This window comes from Pseudorasbora parva, chromosome 25 (genome assembly GCF_024679245.1).
Source record: "Pseudorasbora parva isolate DD20220531a chromosome 25, ASM2467924v1, whole genome shotgun sequence".
NCBI lineage: Eukaryota > Metazoa > Chordata > Actinopteri > Cypriniformes > Gobionidae > Pseudorasbora > Pseudorasbora parva.
The window spans coordinates 10,744,989-10,772,546 of record NC_090196.1 but is presented as its reverse complement, the minus strand read 5'-3'; the positions used below and the strand labels follow the sequence as shown (position 1 = coordinate 10,772,546).

Genomic DNA, 27,558 nt, shown 5'->3' with positions numbered 1-27,558 from the left:
AAAGGGGGTACGCCATTCAATTCGGAAGTCGGCCACCTCCTTTCTGCGGTGTCCTGCCTACAGAGGTGGGCCCGGAGCAGGCTCTGGTAATGGCACAGGAAGTAGAGACACTCCTGCAAAAAGGGGCTATAGAGAGGGTTCCCCCTCCCAGCAGGGAGTCTGGCTTTTACAGCCGTTACTTCATCGTGCCGAAGAAGGATGGGGGCTTACGCCCGATATTAGATCTGCGGCTATTGAATCGCTCGGTGGCCAAGCTCAAATTCAAGATGCTTACACTCAGACAGATTGTAGCGCAGGTCAAATCGGAGGATTGGTTTGTCACCATAGACCTCAAAGATGCGTATTTTCATGTCTCCATCCTTCCACATCACAGGAAGTTCCTGAGGTTTGCCTTCGGGGGAGAGGCATACCAATATCGTGTACTTCCCTTCGGTCTAGCACTGTCACCCCGCACGTTCACCAAGTGTGTGGATGCAGCTCTGGCGCCGCTGCGTCTACAGGGCATCCGCATATTGAACTATATCGACGACTGGCTGATTCTAGCGAATACAGAGCAGATGGCGGTTCAGCATCGAGATGCTGTTCTCGCCCATATGTCGAAGCTGGGGTTGAGGCTGAACGCCAAGAAGAGTGTGCTTTCTCCGGCTCAGAGAACCACTTTTCTGGGTGTGAACTGGGACTCGGTAATTATGCGGGCGCAATTATCGCCAACACGCATAGCATCGATCCTGGCAGCCGCCAAAGAACAGAAGCTAGGCCGAGCCGTCACTGTGAAACAGTTCCAGAAACTGTTAGGTCTCATGGCAGCAGCGTCCAACGTGATACCTTTTGGCCTACTGTACATGAGGCCACTGCAGTGGTGGCTCAAGACAAAAGGGTTCTCCCCGAGGGGAAATCCGCTCCGCACGATCAAAGTCACGCGGCGATGCCTACGTGCTCTGGTCATGTGGAAAAACCCGGGGTTTTTATCTCAGGGTCCCGTGTTGGGGGCTCTTGTTCGTCGCGTAACGCTAACGACAGACGCCTCTCTCACGGGCTGGGGGGCGACCATGAGTGGTCGCTCGTCCCAGGGTCTATGGCAGGAGCATCAGCGGCACTGGCACATAAATCGGCTAGAGATGCTCGCAGTGTTTCTTGCATTGAAACAGTTCCTGCCCGACCTCAGGGGCCACCATGTACTAGTCAGAACAGACAACACGTCCGTGGTGGCCTACATAAACCACCAGGGGGGTCTGAAGTCTCGTCCGTTGGACAAATTGGCACATCGGATCCTCCTGTGGGCCCAAGGGAAGTTGCTGTCAGTCAGGGCAGTATATATCCCGGGGGCCCTGAATCAGGAAGCAGACAGCCTGTCGAGACAGGGGCCGAGGCCCGGGGAATGGAGACTCCATCCAGAGGTGGTGGAGCTCCTTTGGAAGGTTTATGGGAAGGCAGAGATAGACCTGTTCGCTTCGGCGGAGAATTCTCACTGCCCGCAGTGGTTTTCTCTGACCCATCCGGCCCCGCTGGGGCTGGATGCCATGGTACAGGAGTGGCCGAGGCTGCCTCTGTACGCCTTCCCCCCGATTGTCCTGCTTCCAGGAGTTCTGGAGAGGGTACGCCGGGACGGGGCCCAGGTACTTCTAGTGGCTCCGAACTGGCCGACCCGAGTATGGTTTGCGGACCTGATATCTCTCCTGGAAGGCTCTCCGATGGAGATTCCGACCAGGAGGGATCTACTCTCTCAGGCGGGCGGGAGATTCCTGCACCCACGCCCAGAGATGTGGAAACTGTGGGCCTGGCCTCTGAGGGGGCTAGGCTCATAGAGGAGGGTCTCTCGGCCGAGGTCGTAGAGACCATCCTACACTCCAGAGCTCCGTCCACAAGGAAGCTGTACGCTTTGAAATGGAGACTTTTCTCAGCATGGTGCAGAGAACGCCAGTGGGATCCAGTTAACTGCCCGGTTGGTACAGTGCTGGAGTTCCTGCAGGAGAGGTTCTCTGCAGGGTTGACCCCCTCCACACTTAAGGTGTACGTGGCGGCCTTGGGTGCTGTCCACGTCCCTTGCAGTGGAGTGTCTTTGGGAAGACACCCTCTAATTACACGCTTCCTTCGTGGCACATTAAGGTTGAGGCCAGTTATGCACTCGAGGGTCCCGGCATGGGACTTGGCCATTGTTTTGAGGGGCTTGTCCGGACCTCCGTTCGAACCTCTGGAGGAGGTTTCGGATAAGTTCCTCACTCTAAAAACCATCTTCCTTTTGGCCATATCATCTCTTAAAAGGATAGGAGATATTCAGTCTCTGTCGGTAGAGCCCTCATGTCTAGAGTTTGCGCCAGGGATGGTGAAAGCATTTCTGCATCCCAGGCCGGGTTATGTCCCCAAGGTTCCTACGAGCCCACGGGGCCCCATCACTCTACAAGCCTTCTGTCCTCCTCCATTTATGACGTCAGACCAGGAAAGATTAAATCTGCTGTGTCCTGTGAGGGCACTGGATACTTATGTCCACAGAGCTGCCCTGTGGAGAAAAACTGAACAATTGTTTGTTTGCTTTGGACCCCCTAAGAAGGGGGCCCCAGTATCCAAGCAGAGGATGAGCAAGTGGGTGGTCGAGGCCATCTCACTTGCTTATGAAGCTACCGGGCAGCCGTCTCCACTGGCTGTCCGGGCGCACTCAACCAGGGGTATGGCTGCTTCTAAAGCACTTTTGTCGGGGGCTTCCCTCCATGATATCTGTAACGCGGCCGGTTGGTCGTCTCCTTCTACCTTTGTCAGGTTCTACGAACTAGACCTGGCATCTACTGTAGGGGCACAGGTACTCTCGTAACCGTGTGCGCTTCGGCTTCACACATACGAGACACTTGGTCCTATGGCGATGTGGGTATAAGCGTTCTCACAGCGTTTCGACGCAGCTCGAGTTCCCCGAAAGGGAACGTCTCGGTTACGTATGTAACCCTAGTTCCCTGAGGGAACGAGACGCTGCGTCGCTTTGCCATACTCCCGGCGTGTCCGTGATCACTTACTTCAGGCTTTATCAGAAGTTAGTTCCTGTTTGTTTTCACGGACGTTTTATAGCTTCCGGTCGATGACGTCATCACGCCGACGATCGATCTTTTTTCCGATGGAATGGTTCTACAGGCGCTTCACGACGCATTTAAACAGAGGCGTTCTCACAGCGTTTCGACGCAGCGTCTCGTTCCCTCAGGGAACTAGGGTTACATACGTAACCGAGACGTTTATTGCCTACAAAAACGTCCGGTTTGGAATACAACGAGCTTCTTCCCAGGTTGGTGTCATCATAAACCCTTGCGAGCTTATTATGGGCAGAAGTCACATCTGGGGCAGTGTTTATGTACATGGATGTACAGATGTAACTTCTGCCTGTAATGGTAAGGGGCGTGGCATTTCCGGACAACCTGTGCTTGGCACTTCAGCTAATAAATATACATGAAACTACATTTGGCCATCTAACTAATCTTCTTAGGTCTTAGATCCATTGCGTTTTTTTGGAGGGATGGGCTTCATAGAAGCAGGAAGAAAATGAGCTGTTCAAAGCACAGTGGAGACAGTGGTGTGGAATAAAGGTAAAATATAAGAAAAATACGGCGTTTAAAAAAAAAAAAAATTAAGATATTTTATACTGCGCCCCATAAACATCGAACCACCCCTTTAATTACCAGGAAAAGTAACTACTGTGTAGTACTCTTTTTTTAAATGTTAAAATATGTCACATAACATGCACCCAATATTACATGTTAAATGCATGAAATGGACACTAAATAGAATAAATTATTATTATAAAACATTGTACACTAATCTACTCTTTTTTATGTTGCTGTGGGACAATGTGAGAGACACCTATCAAATTCAGTACTATTAGTACTATAGTGGAACAATAAAACAAAATAGATTATTTAGAACTGTAATACTTATTGCACAGACCCCAACTGGCCAACAAATAAATCTAAAAATAAATGATGCTCCTTAAGATATGCCTACCAAACATAGAAAATAATAATAATACAAATATATATTAGCCTAACTTACATAGCCTAGACTCTTTGTAGTGCACATTACAGTTCTAAAACTGTCACACAACTTTACAACTGGTGGACATACTGTAGCCTACTTCAGTGGTTCCCAAACCTGTCCTGGGGATCCCTCATTACTGCACATTTTCTATGTCTCCCTCATTAGACACACCTAATTAAAGTCTTGCAGTCTCTACTAATGAGCTAATAAGTTGAATCAGGTGTGTTAGATGAGGAGAAATGCAAAATGTGCACTAGTAGGGAGTCCCCAGGACAGGTTTGGGAACCACTGGCCTACCTGAATTATTTTGTTCCTCACAAAATTAATTCCTCACAAGAAGTGCTCTCAAGTTTGTATGGCGGGCTTACCCACTCTCTCACGGGTATTTTCGCAATGATTGCCCAGAAAGAATCAGACTCAACTGCCAACAATAGCAGCATGTCCTCAACTATATATATCTAGATATTATTTTGTTAAATTCTGTCTGGGTGATAAGAGTTTGCGGTGGAGAAAAACAAGAGTTTTGGTTGCTTTAATGTTGTAGCTCTGTCTCATCCTTTAGCTCACGTTATCCTTTGCATTCACTGACGTGGAGAGACTTTTCCAGGGCATAAGTTGCATGTTACATAAACACGTGCTTATACTTCCAGTTTGTGAAAGAAAGCTACCTTTAAAGTCACTGGACATTAGCCTGACGTGGTCATACTCAATTCTAGTCAGAATATGAGTCTGAAACTGCTCCATAGACCTACAACCAATCAGAGAAACGAAGTGACGCTTTGTCAAATGTCAACAGACTTCAACTGCGCTGTGTTGCCAAGTCCGCATTTTCTCCGTGGGTTGTTTTCTATGTCCGCGGGTTGAAGCGACTATTATGTGATATATAGACCCATGAGTGCAAATTTTAGCAGGCAACCTTGCCAAAATAACACATTTTACACCCTGTCTGAACGCACGCTGGAATAAACAATCTTTGCCGGTGTTGTAAAAAAATAAAATAATTTAATGATACACAGAGTACTTACCCAACATGATCATAATATGTTTATTTTTAATAATATGTTTATTTTTTATAGCCTTTCAGGAACCCAAGGTCGCTTTACAATGTAGTACAAAACAATCGGCCTGTTCATGATAACAAATAAACAAGCAGGTGTACAACAATCAACTCCAGATAGACAACAACAACAAAGAAGTTACATAATCAAACCGAACAATTAACAGCAACTAGTCATGTAACATGAAAAGGTGTATGATCACTTTGATGGCTGATTTGGTGCGAGAGATAATTATTTACTGCCCAAAGAAAACAGGTGAGTTTTAAGTTCGGATTTAAACAACTGTAGAGTCGGTGCGTTACGGATAGTCAAGGGCAGCTTGTTCCATAATGTAGGGCCAGCAACACTAAAAGCCCTACCTCCCATAGTAGTGCGTTTAAACTTTGGTACAACAAGCAGATTATCATTGCTGGATCTGAGGGTCCGGGCAGGAACATACCTGTGAACTAACTCAGCAAGGTATAGTGGTGCAGGGCCATGAATGGCTTTGTAGACTAAAACTAACAGTTTAAACTGGATGCGGCTGGCCAAAGGAAGCCAGTGAAGTTGGTTGAGGATGGGAGTGATGTGGACAGATTTTTTATTAAAAGTTAGTGCTCGGGCAGCAGAATTTTGTACCATTTGGAGGCGATGTATAGCCTTTGCTGGTAAGCCGCTGTATAGAGCATTGCAGTAGTCAAGTCGTGAGGTAATGAATGCGTGAATAACGGTTTCAGAATCATTAAAGTTGAGGGATCGGCGGATACGTACAATATTTCGCAAGTGGAAAAAGCATGTCTTAACTGTCTGACCAATATGTGAGTCAAAAGATAATGAAGAGTCAAGCAATACCCCCAGATTACGCACAATTTTTGAAGGGTTAATCCGTACTCCATCAATATTAATGAAAATGTCATGTAGCAAATTTTGAGATTTAGGGCCAATCAACAAGATTTTCATTTTATCGGTATTTAATTGTAGGAAGTTATCAGTCATCCAGGTTTTAAGTTCTGCTCGATCTCAGTGCGGCCTTTGACACTGTGTGCCACTCCACGCTCCTTTCCCGTCTGTCTGCGATAGGCATCACTGGTGCTGCTCTTCAGTGGTTGACCTCGTATCTCACAGATAGACAGCAGTTTGTAAGAATAGGTAAAGATCGATCAAGTACCGTTACTATCACTCATGGTGTACCTCAAGGTTCTGTACTTGGTCCGCTCTTATTTCTCATTTATGTACTGCCACTAGGTCAGATAATCAGACGACATGGTCTTTGCTTTCACAGTTATGCTGATGATATTCAGATTTATTTCACAGTTAAACCCAATTCAACTCATCCTTCCACTTCTGTTAACTCATGCCTTCAGGAACAAGTACACTGTGTGCACCAGAATCTGAAATCAGGAGGAGGTCGTTTAGCACTTTTAAAAGAGCTGTTTCAGTACTATGATAGGGACGGAAACCCGATTGAAGTGGTTCAAAAAGATTATTTTGCTCTAGATGAGACTGCAGTTGTACTATGACGATTTTCTCAAGCGATTTGGCAATGAAAGGGAGGTTAGATATTTGTCTGTAATTATTCAGAATTGTATTATCAAGGCCAGACTTCTTTAGTATTGGAGTTACAGCTGCTACTTTTAGATCATGCGGAACATAACCAGTGGAGAGCGATCTATTTATAATATGGGTAATGGGTTGAATAAGTGAAGGCAGAAATGTTTTCAGAAGGTAAGTGGGGATAGGATCAAGTGTGCAGGTGGTAGAATTAGATTTGATAATCAGTTGTTCAACCACAGATGAATTAGTGAGTTAAAAAAGTGTCTAGTGAATTACCTATCAGACATGGATCTAAACAGGAAGAGAAAATTGGGGAAAAAGATTTATAAATGTTATCAATTTTTTGTGTAAAAAATGACTGAAAACTTTCACACAGATTAACAGAGCCAGTTATAGCTACGGATGAAGGTTTGACCAGTTTGCTTATTTCAGAAAAGAGAGCTTTTGGTTTGCATTTAGCTTTGTTAATGACAGTAGAAAGATAGTTAGAGCGAGCTACGTTAAGTGCTTCCTTATATTCCACTACAGAGTCCGAAAAAGCCATGGAATGCACAAGAAGGGAGTTTTTTTTAAAAAGTCTTTCGAGACGCCTACAATTTCTCTTTAAAACTCTTAGTTCTGGAGTGAACCAAGGAGAAGAGTGAGCAGAAGGAACAGTTCTAGTTTTTAATGGTGAAAGATAATCCAAAACATCACAAATAGATTCATTATAGGCTGAGACTATCTCATCAGGATTCAGGACGTTGAGTGAAGACGGAAGAACAGAGTCAGCAATGTCAGCAGAGAAATTGTCAGCAGTTATAGATCTCAGGTTACGGTAAGATATCATAGTTTTGGTGTTAAGTTTTACAACCGGGAGTGAGAAGTTGAAGTCAATCAATTTATGATCAGAAATGCCCAAGTCATGACCCTGAGCATGCACATTGTCGATCGCAACAGTACAAAGCAAATCAAGAGTATGAGAGTGGGAGTGTGTGGGAAAATCAATATGCTGACACACTTCAAAACAGTCCAGAACAGACATAAAGTCTTTTCCAAGAGTACAATCAGAATCAACATGTATGTTAAAGTCACCTAGCATCATTATTTTATCATGCTGGGCACAGGCGAGAAGAGTCAATTCAGAGAAGTTGAGTCAATTCAGATAGAAAGTTCCTGTTATATCTCGGGGGTCTATAAATCAGCATAATCAGAAGTGGAGCAGGACCAGCTAGTTTAAGTGATAGACATTCAAGACTAGAAACATCAAGAACATCCATTTTAGTCACTTTATAATTGCGGGTTACTATGGCTGACTGTGACTGCTGTACCTGCCCTGATGAGGTGGTATCTGTAAGATCAGCATGTGTAGGTGTATTTATTCCCTTGCAATTCATACAGTCCATGCATTCGGCATCCCCTGTGCATTCTGGTGTTGCAGAAGGAATGTGCTCCTTCTGAAGGTGACAACGGTTTCTCCTGATCAGTTTTCCTTCTGGTGTTTCCACTACATAAGACCTTGGCGTGGAAAAAGAACCTTGAATGGTCCCTTGGTTGGTCCAGTCTTTTTGTCCGTCCACTCTGACACGGACCGCATCTCCTTGACTTAGTACTGGTATGTTCCTTACTCCATTTCTGCGATTGTAGGAGAAAGTTTGTTTACCTTTTGCCAGTGCATCAGCACTTCTCACTTTCTCATCTTCTGGCCAAGCAGGTTTCAGGTTCTCTTCCAGTGTTGGGCGTGTGGTTCGAATCCTTCTTCCCATGAGTAGTTCTGCTGGACTGAACCCCGTGGACGCTGATGGGGTTGCCCTATAAGACATAAGAGCCAGCAGAGGGTCTTTCTGCCTCAAAATATTATTGGCCGCCTGTACAGCCCTTTCCGCATGGCCATTGCTCTGTGGGAAGTGTGGGCTAGAAGTAAAATGAAAAAAATCATATTTACAACTAAATTCTCTGAATTCTTTACTAGAAAACTGTGGGCCATTGTCACTTCTCACCTCACGTGCAATCCCAAAACGGGCAAATGTAGCTTTGAGTTTTCCAATCACTTGGCTGGTAGAGGGAGCAGGAAGTGACAGGATCTCAATGTATCTGGAGTAATAATCTGATACTACCAGGTAATGGCCCTTATTGTGCTCACACAGGTCCACAGCTATTTTCTCCCAAGGTATACAGGGTAATTCACTTGAAATCAACGGTTCCTTTCCTTGTGCTGCCCTCATCTCGACGCAGTATGAGCACTCCTGCACATACTGTTTAATGTCCTGTGAGATGTTAGGCCACCATACTGCCTGGTAAGCCCTTTCACGGCACCTGTGTAGGCCTTGATGACCATCATGGATTCTATCCAGAATTTCTTTCCTCATACAGGTAGGAATAACTATACGTTTGCCTCTCACGACTAAACCTTGAAACTCAGAGAGCTCCCCTCTCACCTGGAAATACTCTTGGATGGCCTCAGGTGTGCTTGTTGTATACTCTGGCCAGCCATTTCTAATGAACCAAAGGACTGACTGCAACTGGCTGTCCAATTCTGTGTTCATCCTGATCCGCTCCATTTTCTGTGAAGTTGCAGGGAGGTTATTGACAACAGAAGCAATATATATACAGTTATCTCATTATGGCTGTCCGTGCTCTCCACTGTGTGGTCTGGGCCCCTTGATAGTGCGTCAGCTATGTGCAGTGTCTTCCCAGGAGCAAATTCTGCAATGCAACTGTACCGCATTAATCTCATTAAGAGCCTCTGGCACCTGAGAGGAACATTATCAAGGTCTTTACTGTTTATGAGTGGGACGAGGGGTTTGTGGTCTGTGATTAATCTGAAGCTGTCCAGGTATTTATCAAAGCATTCACAGGCCCAGACCCCCGCCAAACACTGCATCTCTAGTTGTGCATACCTCGTTTCAGCATCACTTAGGTGCCTTGAACAGTATGCAACAGGCCTCCACTCACCGTCATCTTTTTGAAGCTGGACGCCTCCCATCCCATAGCTGTTTGCATCTGCAGAAACTGCTGTGGGTCTGCTAGCATCAAAGAAAGTGAGAACAGGTGCGCACATCAAGGCATTTTTCACTTTCTGAAAGGTTGTCTCCTGATTTGGACCCCAGTTCCACACCACTTTGGTTTTCAGGAGGTCATAGGTTGTCCGACAGTGGCTAAATTAGGGATGTTTTTCCCTAAGTAGTTCACCATTCCTAGGAACCGCTTGAGTTTGTGTACATTTTGGGATATTGGAAAGTTAGCAATGCTGTCGACTTTTCCAGGGTCCGGCCTCACTCCTTGTGCATCAATGATGTGACCCAATAAACAAATTTGGTCTGAATGCAGGTTGGTCTGAACCTGCATTTTTGTTTAACTTTAGTCCAGCTGATTCCATGACTTTAAGAACTTTTCCCAGTCGCTCATCATGTTCTGTTTCTGTTTTCCCAAAAACCAGAACATCATCCAGCCACCCCCCCAAGTCCCTGTAATGTCTCAGTCATTTTTCTTTGAAAAATTTCTGGGGCGCTTGTGATACCAAACGGGAGACGTTTGAAGGCGTATCTGTCAAAAGGGGTGATAAGAGTTGTCAATCTGCTACTCTTTTCCTATAGAGGGATTTGGTAAAATCCACTGGCTGCGTCCAGTGAGCTAAATATCTTGGCACCTGTGAGTTTCGAGATGACTTCCTCTGTTGTAGGAAGAACAAACTTTTCTTGCTTTACTGTATTATTTAGCTACCTTAAATCGACGCAGACCCGAACATCTCCATTGGGCTTGAGGACAGGAACCATGGCAGCGCACCATTGGGTCGGTTCAGGTACATTTTCAATGATGCCTTCTTTCTTCATACAGCTCAGTTCCGATTTCACCTTGGGCAGGAGGGGAAGAGGTATGCGGTGTGATACGTTCACTGCATAGGGTTCGGCTCCTTCTTTTAAGACTATCTTTACTGGGTCTCTCTTCAGCTTTCCACCCTGTTGAAACACATCTTTTACTTCATTCACTCGCTTCACAAGCCCCATTTCTGTGGCTGCCACTCGGCTCAGCAGGTTATTTGCTTCCTTTCCTGGAAGTACATACACTGGATATGAGTAACACTTGCCTTTATATGTCAATGTTGCTTGAAATTGACCTAGGCATTTGAGTTTGCCCCCTGGGGTGCTGAGTGAAGTTACTGATGGGTATAGTTCTTTCTTTGGCACAAGCTGTTCAAACATTTCCTCACTTATCACGCATGCATCAGCTCCTGTGTCAATTTTGAAGTTAAGTGGTGTCTGACCAATCTTCACTTGAACCGTCCAATGTTCCTCATTTGTTTCCTCATTAACAGCTCCCAAGAACAATGCATTTTCCATTTCTTCCGTTATTTCTCTCACTGTCTTTGTTTTACACATCCTCTGCCAATCTCCTTTCTTATTGCATTTATTACATGTGCTTTTTGTTGCAGGGCATTTTTCGTCTTTTGTGTGCATTTTTTTTCCACATCTACTGCAATTCCTTGCATACCCATAGCAGGCTGTGCTGCTCTGTGCTGCTGCTGCTCCCCGTGGTCTGTGTGTGTATCTCCCCCTCGCTCTAGTGGGCGGTCTGTGTGTTACTTGTTGAACGAGCTCGCTGTGAATTTCACGTGTTTGCAAACCAATCTTCTGACTGCCTTACATGTTGTATAGCTTCTGTTAGTGTTAATGTAGGCATCAGTTGTAATTTTTGGGAAAGTATTTTGTCCCTTATACCGACCACCAGCCGGTCACATATGTGCTCATCTCTTTTGTCACTGAACTCACAATTCGCGGCCAGTTCATACAGCGAGCGAATGTACGTCTCCGCTTTCTCCCCTGGTAGCTGGTTTCTCTGATAAAAACATGCGCGCTCATGTATTAGATTCCATTTCGGGATGAAGTACTCCTCAAATTTTGCCAGTACCACATCGAATTTCTCTTTATCCTCCTCATTTTCAAAACTAAAGGAAGCCAATATTTTCTCTGCCTCGCTTCCCATTGCATAGACTAGAGAACTGACTTGTACACAGCCGTCATCTTTGTTAAGTTTTGTCGCGGTTCTGAAGCGACAAAATCGCTGTTTCCATTCGGGCCATTCCGATGGATTTTCGAAAGAAAACTGCTCCGGTGGATTAAACTTTGCCATTTTGTCGGCAGGGTTCACTCTGCACTCAGTTGACCAACTTCTGTCACCATGTCATGTAATAATGCAATTCACACCAACGTTTCATGTCTTGCACGTCTCTTTACTGAACACACATTCTGTCTCCTCTTCTGCGCATGTCTAACACTTAACCAATCAACATACATGACAGTGACCAAGGCCATCAGTTCTGTACATGGGGGTGGCTAGGAGTAGACCCGGAAGTTACTGGTCATATAACACATTAGTCTCAAATTTCAGTTTATTTAAAAGTCTATATTTGAAAAACATCACATTTTGTTTCATCATGAATATTTATCATTGCCCTCTCAATGGCAATCATTTATTTTTAACAAATCATTGTCTCTATGATTTTTAACTGATGCCCTGTGCCTTTATCTTTTGACACTGGCCCAGATATCAGCTTTGAGCTGATTTGGAATGAGAGAGAAAGAGAGACTCTGAAGCCTTCAGGGCTGACACACTGCATTCTCAATAAAAATTTCACTATTCACACTAGCTCAGCATAAGATCTGGCTAGAAATTAAAACTGTTTTTAAATAAAACATAATTTTTCTTTTAATTATATCCTTAGACTGAAATCACATTTTTAAATAATCTTACATTTTTTATTTGTCTTTTGCCTACACAATGAGTCTATCTTTTATGAATCTATCAATTTCCATTCACATTGAGTCTCTGTTACTCAAGTTAGACCACAGCACCAGTCAGAAATGAAATGGTGGGGGCAGAATCAGATAAGCGAATTGTTTTATTAGTTCAGCACAAGCTTATCTTTTGAAACCAAAACTTCAGCTTCTATGGTTTCCAACATATTAACCTACCTATAGTAATTTCAACAACAACCAGTATTCCAATAAGCATTATCAGAGTTTTACAAAAGTGAGAAGAGCAAGAACATATTTATCATAATTTTTTTTGTTTTTCATTTAAAATCCTCTACATCCGTATTTATATATCCTTACAACATGTTTTATTATCTTAAATTTTACCTCATGATTAAAATTAAAATGATCACAGTTCCTTCCTTCCCCAAAATAATTACATTTATTAACCTTATTGTTATCTCATTTCAATTTTCAACACCTTTATGGGTGCATGTACACAGTTATGTGTAAAATGATCCTGTTGACCACAATTAAAACCCTCTCTGTACTTCAGGAACCTTGCATTTTTCAGTCTGGTTTCTGGTCTTTAAGGCGGTGCCTAAAGCGGCGATAGCTTGGACAGTCAGAGAAGAGAGCTCTGGGCCAATAAAACATACAATGCCTTGCAATTAATTGTATCTTGCATCTGCTTTTTCAAAACAAACATCACATTTGGTTATCCAATTATACAATCCCTCAGTTACTGGGATTTTTCCTCCGGGGTTTAATGACACCTCAGCCATTTTTTGAAATCCATGAATAAGCTCTAACATTTATACATTTGAATTTCTCTTGTTCTCAGTTTATTTATAGCATGTTAAGTTGCTGTTTACTTTTCTTAAACAGAATTAAAACATTGCTGCCCATTTCCTTAATAAGTTCTGCTTATATCTTTAAATTGTGGGCTTCAGAGCAGAGCTGCTTACAGCATTTGCTCTCTCTAGTCTCAAACTTTTTCCGGACTGATCACGTTACTGATCATGTCACTCAAATTGTTAGCTCTAATTTAGTTAACACAAATTGTTATCCATAGCTTAATCAAAGTTAATACTCACCAGCGATCTTTAAACAGCTGTGGCTTCTGAGTGAGACAACACTTTCACTTTCCTTGTTATCTGCTTCACATAGCACATTTCACACACACATTTCCCACAACAGCTCTTCGATTTATCTCATCAACAGACTCTCAGTCTGGTGACACACACTATTACCTCTTCTGGGAATCATAATCAAAATATTTTACTTCCCTATACCTTGCATGCATTTTTGGCCATATAATTTCTCATTTGTCAAAATACAGGTATATATTTTACTAGCTTGCTTTAAGATTTCCCCATATTGGCAGTCTGTCTCTGTGATCTTTCACGTGCACACTATTAATCTTTAGAACGTCTCGTACAGATCTGATCCTTCACCCAGAACAGAAGGGTCGGACGCTTTTCCAAGCGCCCTCTATGTGATCTCAATTTCTCCCGGATGTCTTAACCCCTTAGTTTCTTCCTCGGATATCAATTCTCCCCAACTCGTTCCAAGTTTTCTTCCTCAAATATCAATCCTCCCCAACTAATGTAGTCTCAATCCTCTCAGAAATATCTTAACCACTGGCATGATTTCAATTTCTCCCGAATTTCTTAACCACTTGAATAATAAATTAGAGCTAAGAATCTCAATTCTTCCAGAATACTTTAATCACCCACGTAGCCTCAATTCTCCCAAACTTCTTGATCACGTTCCATGATCTCCGTTTTCCCAGAATATCTTAGTCATTACGATCACAGAGTCAGACCCCCACTATTGTTCTCTCTTTTTAAGGTTTTCTCAAATCTTTTAAACGAAAATTCTCAAATTAAACTCTCATTTAAACACATAAAATTTCCCCTGAATTTTAAGTTTGTCTCTTACCAGAAGCGTCCCGTTGCCACCTCAGGTTCGTTTTCTCTGATTCCAGTGTTCGGACCCTCCAGACCCCCCTGAGCGGTCTGCCCTTCTCCCTCAATCTGTCGGGGTAAGGTTATGACCCTTAACGTCCAAGATGATCAGTCGCCTTCCGCTCACGGGGTCCAGACGGCACATCCTAGGAATCCCACTTCTGACACCAAATTGTAATGGCAAAATAATTAACTCCGTCGCTTTACTGAATAAGAGACAAACATTAGCCAATTATAATTATAAAGGTTTATTTCTTGCAAGAAAGAGCAACAGTCAACACAGTCATCAATGCCTGCATTGAGTGTGAACTGAAGACATAGCAGGAGCCACAATCTCGTATAGCCTCATTGTCAAAACAATCCCTCTCAGTAGTTTTTCACACATGGTAAGAGTGTTAAACATAGCACAGAAATGTCCTGCACCGCTGGATCCATTGTGGCTAGGTTTTCTGTTATTACTTCTCGGAGTGCAAAGTATGAAAGTAATTTGATGCCATAAAAAATTGCATGCACAGGGTAAGATTTGTGAAAGTGTAAATAAGATTGCAAGTGTAAATTAAATTTGCATGTGGAAGATTTATAAAGTTTTGTAAAGGTGTAAATTGTTTTTAAGTGTAAGAAATATTTGCAGCATTTTACTGTTATTCTTAAGTGTAATTAATGTATCGTGAAACTGCAGCTTTATGCTAACGCAAAAAATATGATCTGTATTCTTCTGACTTCCATTTTTCTGTGCTTACACTTTTGACACGTTTCTTTCGCCAAAATACGGCCAAAATCATTGCACGTCTGTGAACATGAACGCGCATGTTAAAACAACATCAGTCAGGAACTGCAAAACTGATTGACCATGTAAAATCAACGGTAACACTTTATAATAACGTTCAGTTGTAAGACATTTATAAGTGGTTAGTGAATGATGAACTAATCATTTACAAAACATTCATAAATGATTATCAAGTGATATGCTAACATTTTATGAATGTTTTGTAAATTCCGTTACAAGTCATTTACAAGTGATTAGTAAATGATTAACTAATGATTTATGAAACATGACTACGCATTCATTAATGATTAATGGGTGATTTGTTAATTAGTTTACATATATTTAGTAGATTCAGTTTTAAGTAATTTACAATTGATTAGTTAATGATGAACTAATGATTTACAAAACATGACACTGCATTTCATAAATGTTACTAAATTGTCACTTTTTTGTATATTTTTGTATATTCAGTAATAAATTATTTACAAGTTATTATATAATGATACACTAATAATTTACAAATCATGATTATACATTCATAAATGATTAAGTATAATATACTATTTTGCAAATCTGTGTTGTTATCTTTAAAAAAAAATAGCATATCATAAAATAATCAAACAGATCCTTAGTAAATGGTTATTAAGTTACTAGTTATTATATTATTAATCACTGAATTAGTTCATCATTAACTAACCACTTACAAATGACTTACAACTGAACGTTATTATAAAGTGTTACCAAATCAACCTTTGTGTAAAAAAATAAACGGTTGCAAATGTCTAAATGACTTGTGCAAAACAAGTTACCGAAATTAACCGATTTGTACAGTTCCATCTTTCTTTTAGCTGCACTTACAGTTTTGGCACGATTCTGTCACGCAGTGAGTTTTGCAAGTGCGAGGAGGAAGGCGGGACCACCTTCTTGTGTAGCCAATCAAATGAGCTGCTGCTGACTCCCCAGAGGCCCCAGAGGCCAGAACACATCTTTATCTTCATTTGGCTCATCATCGTCCTCGCTGGCAAAATTGTACTTTATGCACACATAAATTTTAATCTTATTTACACTTTCACAAATCTTACCCTGCGCATGCAATTCTTTATGGCTTCAATTTACTTTCATGTGATCCAAAGTGTTTAATGAAAGAATAATCCTCAAACAACTGTCTGATACTAATTGCATTCATTTGTCTTTTTAAGATGATGCTTCACGAGTGAAATTATCAATGTGTGGCAACCCCTTTGATGACTACATCAATGCCAACTACGTTCCAGTGAGTACTAGACATTAAACAGTATAGAAGGGAAATTTCAGGATGTCACATGACTTTTGTTTGTTGTATCTATAAAAAAAAAAATCTGTATCGTTAAGGGCTACAATTCAAGAAAAGAGTATATAGCTGCTCAGGGTCCATTGCCCATTACAGTGAATGAATTCTGGAGAATGAACTGGGAGAAGAACATCTACACCATAGTAATGCTGACCAAATGCAACGAGCTGGGACGAGTAAGTTCAAAATCTATTACTGAATTGTTACTAGTCACATTGAAAAGCAGTGAATTTGTAAATGTATGTGCAAAGTAAAGCAAACCAGCACTCTGTGTTTTCTTCAGGTGAAATGTGAGAAGTACTGGCCATCTGATACAAATCATTATCATAACATCTCAGTGACGACCACCTCAGAGATATCAATGGAGAGCTGGACCATACGAGACTTCAAAATCAAAAATGTAAAGCAACCTGCACATGATATTGCCATTTCTACTTTCAGTAGCTTACAGGAGGGAATTTTGTTGTTGTTGTTTTCAAATCAGTCATATTTTACAATAATGTGATTAAATATTAAATGCTGTAGGTGAAAACAGCAGAAACTCGCTACATACGCCAGTTCCACTTCACAGCGTGGCCGGATCATGGAGTTCCACAGACCACTGAAGTCCTCATTGATTTCAGACACCTGGTGAGAGAACACATGGACCAGTTCTCACGCCACTCTCCAACTGTGGTGCACTGCAGGTAAATAAGATTTAAATAAACAAGCATTCATTCATTTATTTTATAATGCAAACATCAAATATTAAATTTGCCATAAGTTTGATTAAACTTTCATCTCATTATTTGACTCTCTGACTGTTTCAGTGCTGGTGTGGGAAGAACAGGGACCTTCATTGCCATTGACCACCTGATTTTTCAGATTGAAAGAGAAAGCATGGTGGACGTCTATGGAATTGTTAATGATATGCGCATGCACAGGCCTCTTATGGTGCAGACTGAGGTAAGAGACTGTAGAAGAATATTCTGGGTTCAAGTACACGTAAGCTCAGTCAGCATAATTTGTGGCATAATTTTATTAACCACTAACTATAATTTCAATTTACACCTCCTTTCCGTAAAAAAAAATAATAAAAAAGGATGTTTCAGTGTGGCACTTAGAGAGATGTATCATATCGGCATTTCGTCCAGATGGATCCAGCGTTTTTGGAGTCTGAAATTTTTTTGAAACTGGGTCCCAGAGTGGATAAATCTGAAAATGACACCCTTGGATTTTCATGTGTACAGCCAATCCGTATATTTTGTGAAACAAGGATGTCATCACCCCACATCTCGACCCTAGTCAGGCACCACAACCACTATTCGCACTAGCTCCTCCTAACAATGCCTGGTTGGGCCAAACAAGATTAAAATAAACGCACATATTTTAATGTCTTCAGTGGTGCAATCAGTAAGGCATAAGGCTTAAGAATCTTGGTTTTGATGCAATCTACCCGGGTTGGAATCTGCCTATTGCAGAGTTCACTCTTCTCCCTTTTCTCATCACAAATCACATCTGAAAGGCATTTACTTTCAATAAAAATTAAGAACATTTTCTAAATGGGGAAATGCCTAACGAAAATGTTTAAATGGGAGGTGAAACACTCTCATGTCAATCTTGAGTACCTTTAGAGTAGTATTGCATCCTTCATGTCTCTGAAAAGTCTTTAAGTTTTATTATATTTAAAATAGAAAGATAGGCTGTACAGAGTCTTTCTGGGGGAAAAACGAGCGGCTAGAGCCGTATCGTGTGGGTGGAGCAAAAGAATGACGAGCTATTCCGTTGAGAGTGTCTGAAAGCTCTGACATCCTTAATCGTGGAGAAGAACATTTTTATTCTAAATAAACCATTGAGATCAATCAGATTTAGCCAAAATATATATGATATATTATATTATATATTATATAGCAAAATAGGGCTGTGCGATTAATCAAAATCATAATAAAATCGCGATTTGAGCATGCATGATTTCTAAATAGCTTCATAGCATGTTTTTTTCTGCGCTCCTGGCCCCAACCTCCCAGTATATCCGAACCAATCAGAATGCAGCGCGCCTATTGAGCGCAAGACGGAACAGAGCAGGCATAACATATCAACATATTAAATAAAAAAATATTATATTTAAACAAAGCCTAATTAAATAGGCTACATTTTCTTTAAACTATGGCCGACTAAGTCAGCGCATACTGATAGACATCGTCCTTTATGGCAGCAGCTATAACTTACAATACAATAGACATTTTTAGACATACAGATATGTGCAAGACATAATTATAAACTATAAACTGTCTACTTTTATTTGTTTACACTCACAAAGGTCGTTGATTTAGAAAACAGATTATTTAGCATGCACTCACTCCAAATGCTGTTTTTATTTCAAAAAATGTTTTGTTTATTTTGTTTCTAAATTCAGTTCATATGTCTAACAAATGAAATTCAAAGCCAAAATAATGAAAAAAAAACGAAAGAAAAAAATCTTTGAGTTTCTATCATGCAAATTCAAACATTTTGTTCTTTTAATTTTAATTAATGCGTGGATAACACCCTTCCATTCAAAATAATGGCTATTGCGGTGCTCGGATATACACAAACGTACCAATTTTGGAGACTTAAAGCAGCACTAGGTAACTTTTCAACCTTCATAATATATTTTTTAAGACTCTTGTGATGATAAATCGACTTACAATAGGTTGAATGACACGTCTGCCATAGCCTGATGGGGTCTGTATCGTTTTTAATCGTACTTTTAAACTTCGGGTTTCGGGTAGTAACCCGAGAACAAAAAGAACTACAAAATTCGACTGCTTTACGGCATATACGTCACTTCCACCAACATCCACACTTCCTTAAATTCGGACGTGCGAGCCCAACTTTGTTCCAAAGTGTTTGAGTGGTTGTGTTGAAGGTCCAACATACAAGGACCTTCTGCTCTATCGACGTCAAGCCGACCCATACTCGAAAAAAACTCTACGAAACTTGTGAGAAACCGGAAGGAGTATTTTTGACACAGAAATACTCCATCAAACGTCCAACATTAGTTTTTTAAACTTTGTCTATGTTTAGGATGGGAATCCAAGTCTTTAACAGTGTAAAAGTTAATTTAGAAAAAAGTGTAGAGCATCTTTTCGTTTGTTAAATTAAAGTTTTAAAAATATTAAGTTACGGCCAGCGGCCGTAGTGAGTTAACTGCATGTTTAATCAATTAAGCCTCTCAAATCAACTCTTGACTTGTCTTGCCTATAATATAATCCATAGATATAAAACACTTCAAGCATCACAATGTTAGTTAATTTAGCCTACCATTACCACCACAGTACAAGGCATTTTTGACGAGCTGAGGCAGGCTGATAGCCTAGGCCTACTGCTTGCAAAGGCTCTCGCAAACGAAACCAGCTAAACAACCCTTGTGAAAAAAAAGTGCACTTTAGTGTACTTTTATAAAGTGTAATTATTACACAGATAATATACTTATACTAAATACACTTAATTGTGAATTAAATGCAATGTTTTCGGTGAACTTAACACACATTATATGTAATTGATTTCAAATTTATCACATATTAAGTTGAAATAAAATACAATAAGTTGCAATTAAGAGTGATTTTTTGGAACAACTTAAGTGGTACTTAAATACAACTTTATATGTACTTTCATAATCGCTTCTAGTGTATTAAAATTGTAATTAAAGTGCACTGCTCAATGTACTGACAAGCAATTAATGTGAACTAAAACATACTTTAATGTCAGCTAAATATACACTTAAGTGTGAATTAAATGCAATGTTTTCGGTGTACTTAACACACATTATATGTAATTGATTTCAAATTTATCACATATTAAGTTGAAATAAAATACAATAAGTTGCAATTAAGAGTGATTTTTTGGAACAACTTAAGTGGTACTTAAATACAACTTTATATGTACTTTCATAATCGCTTCTAGTGTATTAAAATTGTAATTAAAGTGCAATGCTCAATGTACTGACAAGCAATTAATGTGAACTAAAACATACTTTGATGTCAGCTAAATATACACTTAAGTGTGAATTAAATGCAATGTTTTCGGTGTACTTAACACACATTATATGTAATTGATTTCAAATTTATCACATATTAAGTTGAAATAAAATACATTAAGTTGCAATTAAGAGTGATTTTTTGGAACAACTTAAGTGGTACTTAAATACAACTTTATATGTACTTTCATAATCGCTTCTAGTGTATTAAAATTGTAATTAAAGTGCAATGCTCAATGTACTGACAAGCAATTAATGTGAACTAAAACATACTTTGATGTCAGCTAAATATACACTTAAGTGTGAATTAAATGCAATGTTTTCGACACACTTAACACACATTATATGTAATTGATTTCAAATTTATCACATATTAAGTTGAAATAAAATGCAATAAGTTGCAATTAAGAGTGATTTTTTGAAACAACTTAAGTGGGACTTAAATACAACTTTATTTGTACTTTCATAATCCATTCTACTGTCTTAAAAACAAGCAATTCATGTGAACTAAAATATACCTTAACGTAATTTACATGTACACTCTAATATAAAAAATACATTCATAATTACATTTTTCAAATAATACAGCTGCAATTTCGTATAATAAACACATCCAAATTTAAATCCTCTACATTTATTGACAAAACAATCTGTAAAACAAATATACAAAAAAAACTTTTTTTTGATGCCCAAGAAAAACCCAAAAAACTATTTACACAAACACAATTTCATTTAGAAAGATTCTGGAGGACAATGAGGATTATATGCAATTATATGTAATTATATGCATTATTATATATCGCCCTCATGCAAAGGTACCTAAATCTAACCATCACAGAAAATTGCACGTGTGTACTGAGCGGTACGAATGCAATCTTTAACAGTTAACAGACAGCTTGTTTAATGAGTGGAACACACTTCAATACAAGTTTTCATAAGAACATATGTATTCTGTCAATTTTATCATTAAATTCAAGTGATGCCATATTGATGCTCTTTAATGTGACATGACAGATCACTGTAAAGACACATCAGTTCAAACAGCACTGCGGCACGAGTGAATGTGATCACCTTGTCATAGTCAAAGAATAAACATTAATTAACATCAGAAGGTATGTTAAGGATACATTAAAACTTACTAAAACGTATCACATCGTGTAATCGTTCAGTGTTTCAACAGCAGAAAGACGTCGATAAAACACGGCTGTTAATTTACTAGAGAGATGAACTCTTTCACTAAATATATGCATTATATTAGCCCATATATTCATCATATTCTACTTAACCTGTTAGTGATATCTTGATTATTTAAATTTATTGGAGTAATTTATATAATGTTTAAATAAATCTGTCATGAAAATGACAGCCACTGTGTATAAATTTCAACAACGAATTGGAGTAGGAACATCATTTTATAATTAGATTTATAAGTTAATGCAAAAACGGTCTTATGAGAAGTTTACATGTTTGCATACAATGCGAGTGCAAGTAAGGCCTCCCTATATAGTCTACACTATACAGCATTCTTTGTCGTTTCATTAAACGGAAACAAGGCAATTATATATTACATTCTGAATCAAATTATAATCTTTGTGTGCCCTTTGTTAGAGTTAAGCTTGGTAAAACGTCCTTCAAATATGTCGCAGCCTCAGATTGGAATTTGCTCCAGACTGAGTTGAAGCTAAAAGATCTGGTGACATTTAGTCATTTTAAAATTTTACTACATCATTTTGAGAGTAAATTAATGGTGTGTAATTGTTTTTGACTGGTTGTATGTTTTTTATGTGACTTTTTATGTATAACTGTACATGCAAACACAGCTGCCTATCTTGGCCAGGACAGGACATTTTAATATCAGTGAGTTTTTCTCCTGGTTAAATAAAGGTAATAATAATCATAATTAGCAGATATTTTTTATATTATATTTTTTAATTCTTTAAGAAACCTTTAGTTTAGGACAATAACAATTTGTTCAGTAAACCAATAAAAATAAAAAAAGCATTTTTAAATTTAGTGTTCTCTCCCCGAACTGTCAGCTTTGTGTACTGTTACACCCTTATTATTAATGCAATCTTAAAATCAAAAGTTGTATATATGTTAATTATTTAATGCATTGTTAACTTGCATGAACAATGACTATAAATTTAATTAACCAGCTTTGAACTATAATTTAAGCAAGGTCAACAACTATTAATAAACACTGTAAAAAATTAAATAAAAGAAATAAATAAAAAGAAATCACTGTTAGATCATGTTGGCCAATACATTAAATAACGTTAACAAATTAGATCTTTTTGTAAAGTGTTACTGAACTTATAAGCTCTTAAACCTTTACTAGCACCAAAATTAGGACCAAAAGGTTTATTCTAAAATCTTATTCCAGCATTACAGTGAAAGAAAAAAAACAAAAAAGAAAAAAAAACTGAAGAACTCCAAAGGCACACAAAATTGTTTGTCACCAACTATTTTCAAGTTGTTTGGAAAGTGCTGTTTATGTCAATGTCCAAGAAGCTCTCCATCAGTAGGAAACTGGCGCACCATCTCTCCACAGTAGATGTGAATGGACATGTTCCAAAGAGGCAGGAAAGCAAAAAAATATATACCTTGAGGAAAGAAAAAGAAAACGCAAAGAAAAAACTTGTTTATAAAACAGATCTATCCATTATTATAATTGGCTCAATTAAATTAAAACGATAGATGTACAGTTGTGCTCCAAAGTTTATATTCACACAGCAGTATCTGTATGAAAAAAAGAAGAAAAAAAAAGAAATCATAAAAATGAGCATGTTGTCTCTTTTTTATCTAGTACTGCCCTGATGAAGCAGTTTATTCTGCATGGTGTGTGTACGCTTTTGACCACAACTGCATCCCCTATGTGATGAATTACCTCAGTCGTCAGGGTAGAATGATTGGAGAGGTTCCTTCACGTATCCCACTGAGCACTTCATATTCACTGACACTGAAAAATAGAGAACATTTTAATAATGGTTTTTATTCCTACTTTACAGGGAATTAAACATAACTTAAATATAGATAAATAACCCAAGACCAATGTAAATTGAGAAAAGTATTCTTGCATTTTTCCTCATTTTGCCTTGCAAGTTTCAGCTTACCTCGCACCATCTCCATGAAGGATGTTCCTGTATTTACCACGCCTGGCACAGCAATGCTGCGGCTCCATTCCTTTGGGTGTGTGGCCTGTAAAATATATAATGATTAGGGGATCTGTAAATGCACAAGTGGGAATGTATTACTTACAAATGGACAAGATGCAAAGCATTTAAAAGCTAAAGATTTGATAGCAATGTTTTAGCTTGTGTCATGGCTGGGCATAAATTCATAATTAACATTAACTTGACCTCTTTAAGATGGCTCTGTGATTCCACACAGCTTGCACTGGATCTCCAATAACAAATCTTTATTGATCCTACAAAATAAAAAATAAAATAAGATAAGCACAAAATATTAAAAACACAAATAGTACTTTAACATCTTACTCTCCAAATGCAAAAAGAAAAGAACATAATAAAATCATTATTTCATTACTGGTTGTTATAAGTTAATATATGGAATAAATGTATATAACGTTAAATGTCTTTTGTCCATTTAAAAAGTAGGAGTTCGATTAAAATATTGTACAGCAGGCAGATTCATTGAACATGCCCACACCGGCGATCACATTCCGATTTAAGAAATTATTATAATGCAATCTTAGATACATGATAGGAAATGTCTCGGTTACGTATGTAACCCTCGTTCCCTGAAGAAGGGAACGGAGACGTACGTCAGAACTGAACCGACGAATTGGGATCTGAACTCAGAGACCTATCCACTTCGAGTGTATAAAAACGAGCCAATCGGAGATTGGCATGTGATCTGCACATTCCACGCTCCGCCCCACAACGTGGGTATAAATAGGAAGTGGAATGGCAGATCAATGCTTTTTTCAACTGAGGAGCCTAATACGTGACTGGGCTCCTAGCTGAAGCACAGCACCTGGCGACGGGACGTACGTCTCCGTTCCCTTCTTCAGGGAACGAGGGTTACATACGTAACCGAGACGTTCCCTTTCAGTCTGTCACGTTCGACGTACGTCAGAACTGAACCGACGAATTGGGATCCCTCTGGAAAACGCCAGGATGCTGGCCCTTCCAGCGTCCTGCTTGAGCGCACTGGACCGTCTAGTATGGTACGGAAGTCAGGGCTCCAAGCAGGGAGGTCAGTCACTGCTGTTTCTGCAAGACCCACTTAGAGTGACCATAGACCGCTGGGAAGCGTGTTCTTCTCGGGAGAAGGTACGCTGCGGGGCCACGTCCTTCAGGGAAGGAGTGGTGGCGGAATACACATAAGGACTAACCTGGCAGGGTAGTGCAACATATGGCAGTCTCTGGGGTGGTTCCAACCTAATTGTAGGGGGGAAAGAACACGCCCAGAGACGACAGAGCGGGCTCTGTCAAGGGAAAGACACGGGGCTAGCCCGAAGGGTAGCTGATACCGTGGACGAATACACATATGGGGTTGCCGTGAGGGAACCGCTACATATGGAACCCAGCCTACAACCACGTTCCACAAGCATACAGGTGCAGGCCTAGCGTCAGACGGTCCGCAACGTCTGACACCGCATGGGGTGACGGAGGAGCTCGACAGGGTTAGCCGGTTTCCCGGGGAACACAACTGGAGACAATAAACGCACGTATCCGGCCCAGAGGGCGGGAGTGGCGTTGCAAGCCGACACTTAGAACGGGCACTTAGCGCTCCTGGCCACCAGGGGCGAGGATGCGGGAAGATACCGGCTCTACACGTAAGCTATAAAACCTAGCAAACGTGTTAGGTGTCGCCCAGCCCGCAGCTCTACAAATGTCTGTCAGCGAGGCGCCTTGAGCCAGCGCCCAGGAAGAAGCAACACTCCTAGTGGAGTGTGCTCTTACACCGAACGGGCAAGGCACGTCTTGGGACTGGTAAGCCAAGACTATAGCATCCACTATCCAGTGGGCTAACCTCTGCTTGGAGACAGCCTTTCCCTTCTGCTGGCCTCCGTAACAGACGAAGAGTTGCTCTGAGGTCCGAAAGCTTTGGGTCCGGTCAATGTAAGCGCGAAGAGCGCGGACCGGACACAACAAAGCCAGGGCTGGGTCTGCCTCCTCCGAAGGCAGCGCTTGCAGGTTCACCACCTGATCCCGGAAGGGAGTGGTGGGAACCTTGGGCACGTATCCGGGTCTGGGTCTCAGGACAACGTGAGAGTTACCAGGCCCGAACTCTAGGCACGAATCGCTGACCGAAAGTGCGTGCAGGTCCCCTACCCTCTTGATAGAGGCCAATGCAGTCAAGAGCACCTGGTGCAACGCCTCTGTCTGCTTCTGGGCCACCAAGAACTGCTGGGCAAGTTCTCGATGGCGTCGCCGAGGAGGCCAGCCCGACAGACAGGCCTTCCTTACGCATATCTGCCGGGTTAGCCCCCTGTTCCTGGACCACTAGTGTGGACATTGCCTGACCCAGGGAGCGTGCAGTGATTTTCATCGCCCCTAGGGCGAGGTCCAACACCGCACGCAGTTCCTGCACAACCCCTGGGCTGGGACTACCCTCGTGCGTGCAGGGCAGAGGGCAGTGAGAGAGTGAAAACAATGATACTTTTGTTTTTTTTTGTTTTTGTCTCATTTTTGGCCCTTTTGACCCTCCATATTTCCCTCTCTCCGATGCAGCAATTGACATCTGTCCTCTGCCAGAGCAAAAAATGAAACGCTAAGACCTTTTCTCTTCCAGGACCAGCGATTCCATCTCTCACTACAAGCAGGCATGTGAGACAGTGAACGTGGCCGTCAGAACGGCACACAGCGCACTGAACGCTCAAGCCTCAATGAAGAAGGCAAGGCGAACAATGCCCTGACGTGGTCATGTTCTCATGAGAGAATCCGTACCACCCACGAACAGAGTCTCAGCATGCTTTTGATGCGATAGAGGAGTGGGGGCCCGCGGGGATTTACCCGGCGGGGAATCCCCACTGTAATCCTCAGGCCACCAGCGCTTATCAGCCAAAGTAGCCCCTTTCCAGTAACACTAGAAATGAACTAGATCGGGGGATAGGCGAAGGGACTCGACCCCATCTGAGGTTTCATAGTCTCGGCCGCGCATCTAGAGCACCGACTGACGCGCGTCGGTTGCTGTGACAACCACCGCTGTCAGCCGGCCGCTCGACGGCACACGGCGCGCTGAACACTCAAGCCTTTTATGAGAAAGGGTGAGACGAACAACGCACCGACGTGACCATGTTCTTCTGCGAGAACATGAATCACCCACGATCGCAATTTCACATGCGATCGTGGCCGTCAATGAGGACAGGAAACAGTTGCATTCCAGGAATGCACGGTTTGAATGACATCTTGAAAAAGACGCAGGGTCAAACCGTGTTGCTCTTTTAGAATGGAAAAACTGCTCTTTTAGATGTGCTGAAGCACTCAGGGAGATAACCGCGGTCAGCACGCAGTCCACAGTGCAAGCCTGCGTGTGACACTCAAGGGAAAACGCCCAGCGAACCAACAATAAAGCTCTTTTGAATGCAAACGATTGCAACGTCAAATCGGTCTCTCGCTGAAGCGCCGTTTCACCCGCACTGGCAGTTCTCCTCTCAGAGAGACTCAATTTACACACTCTTCGTGGCCACAGCAAACACTACTGTTCGGCTCCGAAGTTGAAAGCATTGATCTGCCATTCCACTTCCTATTTATACCCACGCTGTGGGGCGGAGCGTGGAATGTGCGGATCACATGCCAATCTCCGATTGGCTCGTTTTTATACACTCGAAGTGGATAGGTCTCTGAGTTCAGATCCCAATTCGTCGGTTCAGTTCTGACGTACGTCGAACGTGACCGACTGAAAGGGAACATGATTAATTCACCTCCCGAGTCCCCTATCTGCGATTAAACTAAATAACTACACCGTAATAGAGAGCTACCATGTTATGGTGAAAATGTAAAATCAAGAGAGCTTATATCAAGATATACTTACTTGACTCGTTATTTGTAGCATATAACGTCTCATCTGTAATGATCCAAACGGTTCGCTCCTCTGTTGTCTGTTCTCTTCAGCTTCATTTTCCTCACGAGATGACGCAAACATGGCGGACCGCGCATTTTTTAAAATCATGACGTAGTATTTTAGCGCATG

General features: G+C 41.1%; 1 protein-coding gene across 1 annotated transcript in view; it reads left to right on the top strand.

Moving 5' to 3' along the window:
- ptprjb.1 (protein tyrosine phosphatase receptor type Jb, tandem duplicate 1) overlaps positions 1-27,558 on the top strand; it is a 103,283-nt gene that overhangs the window by 54,690 nt on the left and 21,035 nt on the right. Inside the window, exons 14-18 of the mRNA XM_067436582.1 lie at positions 16,270-16,343; positions 16,442-16,576; positions 16,684-16,800; positions 16,926-17,086; positions 17,210-17,345. Coding sequence (XP_067292683.1) covers positions 16,270-16,343; positions 16,442-16,576; positions 16,684-16,800; positions 16,926-17,086; positions 17,210-17,345 — 623 coding nt within the window. The remainder of the gene's footprint in view (positions 1-16,269; positions 16,344-16,441; positions 16,577-16,683; positions 16,801-16,925; positions 17,087-17,209; positions 17,346-27,558) is intronic.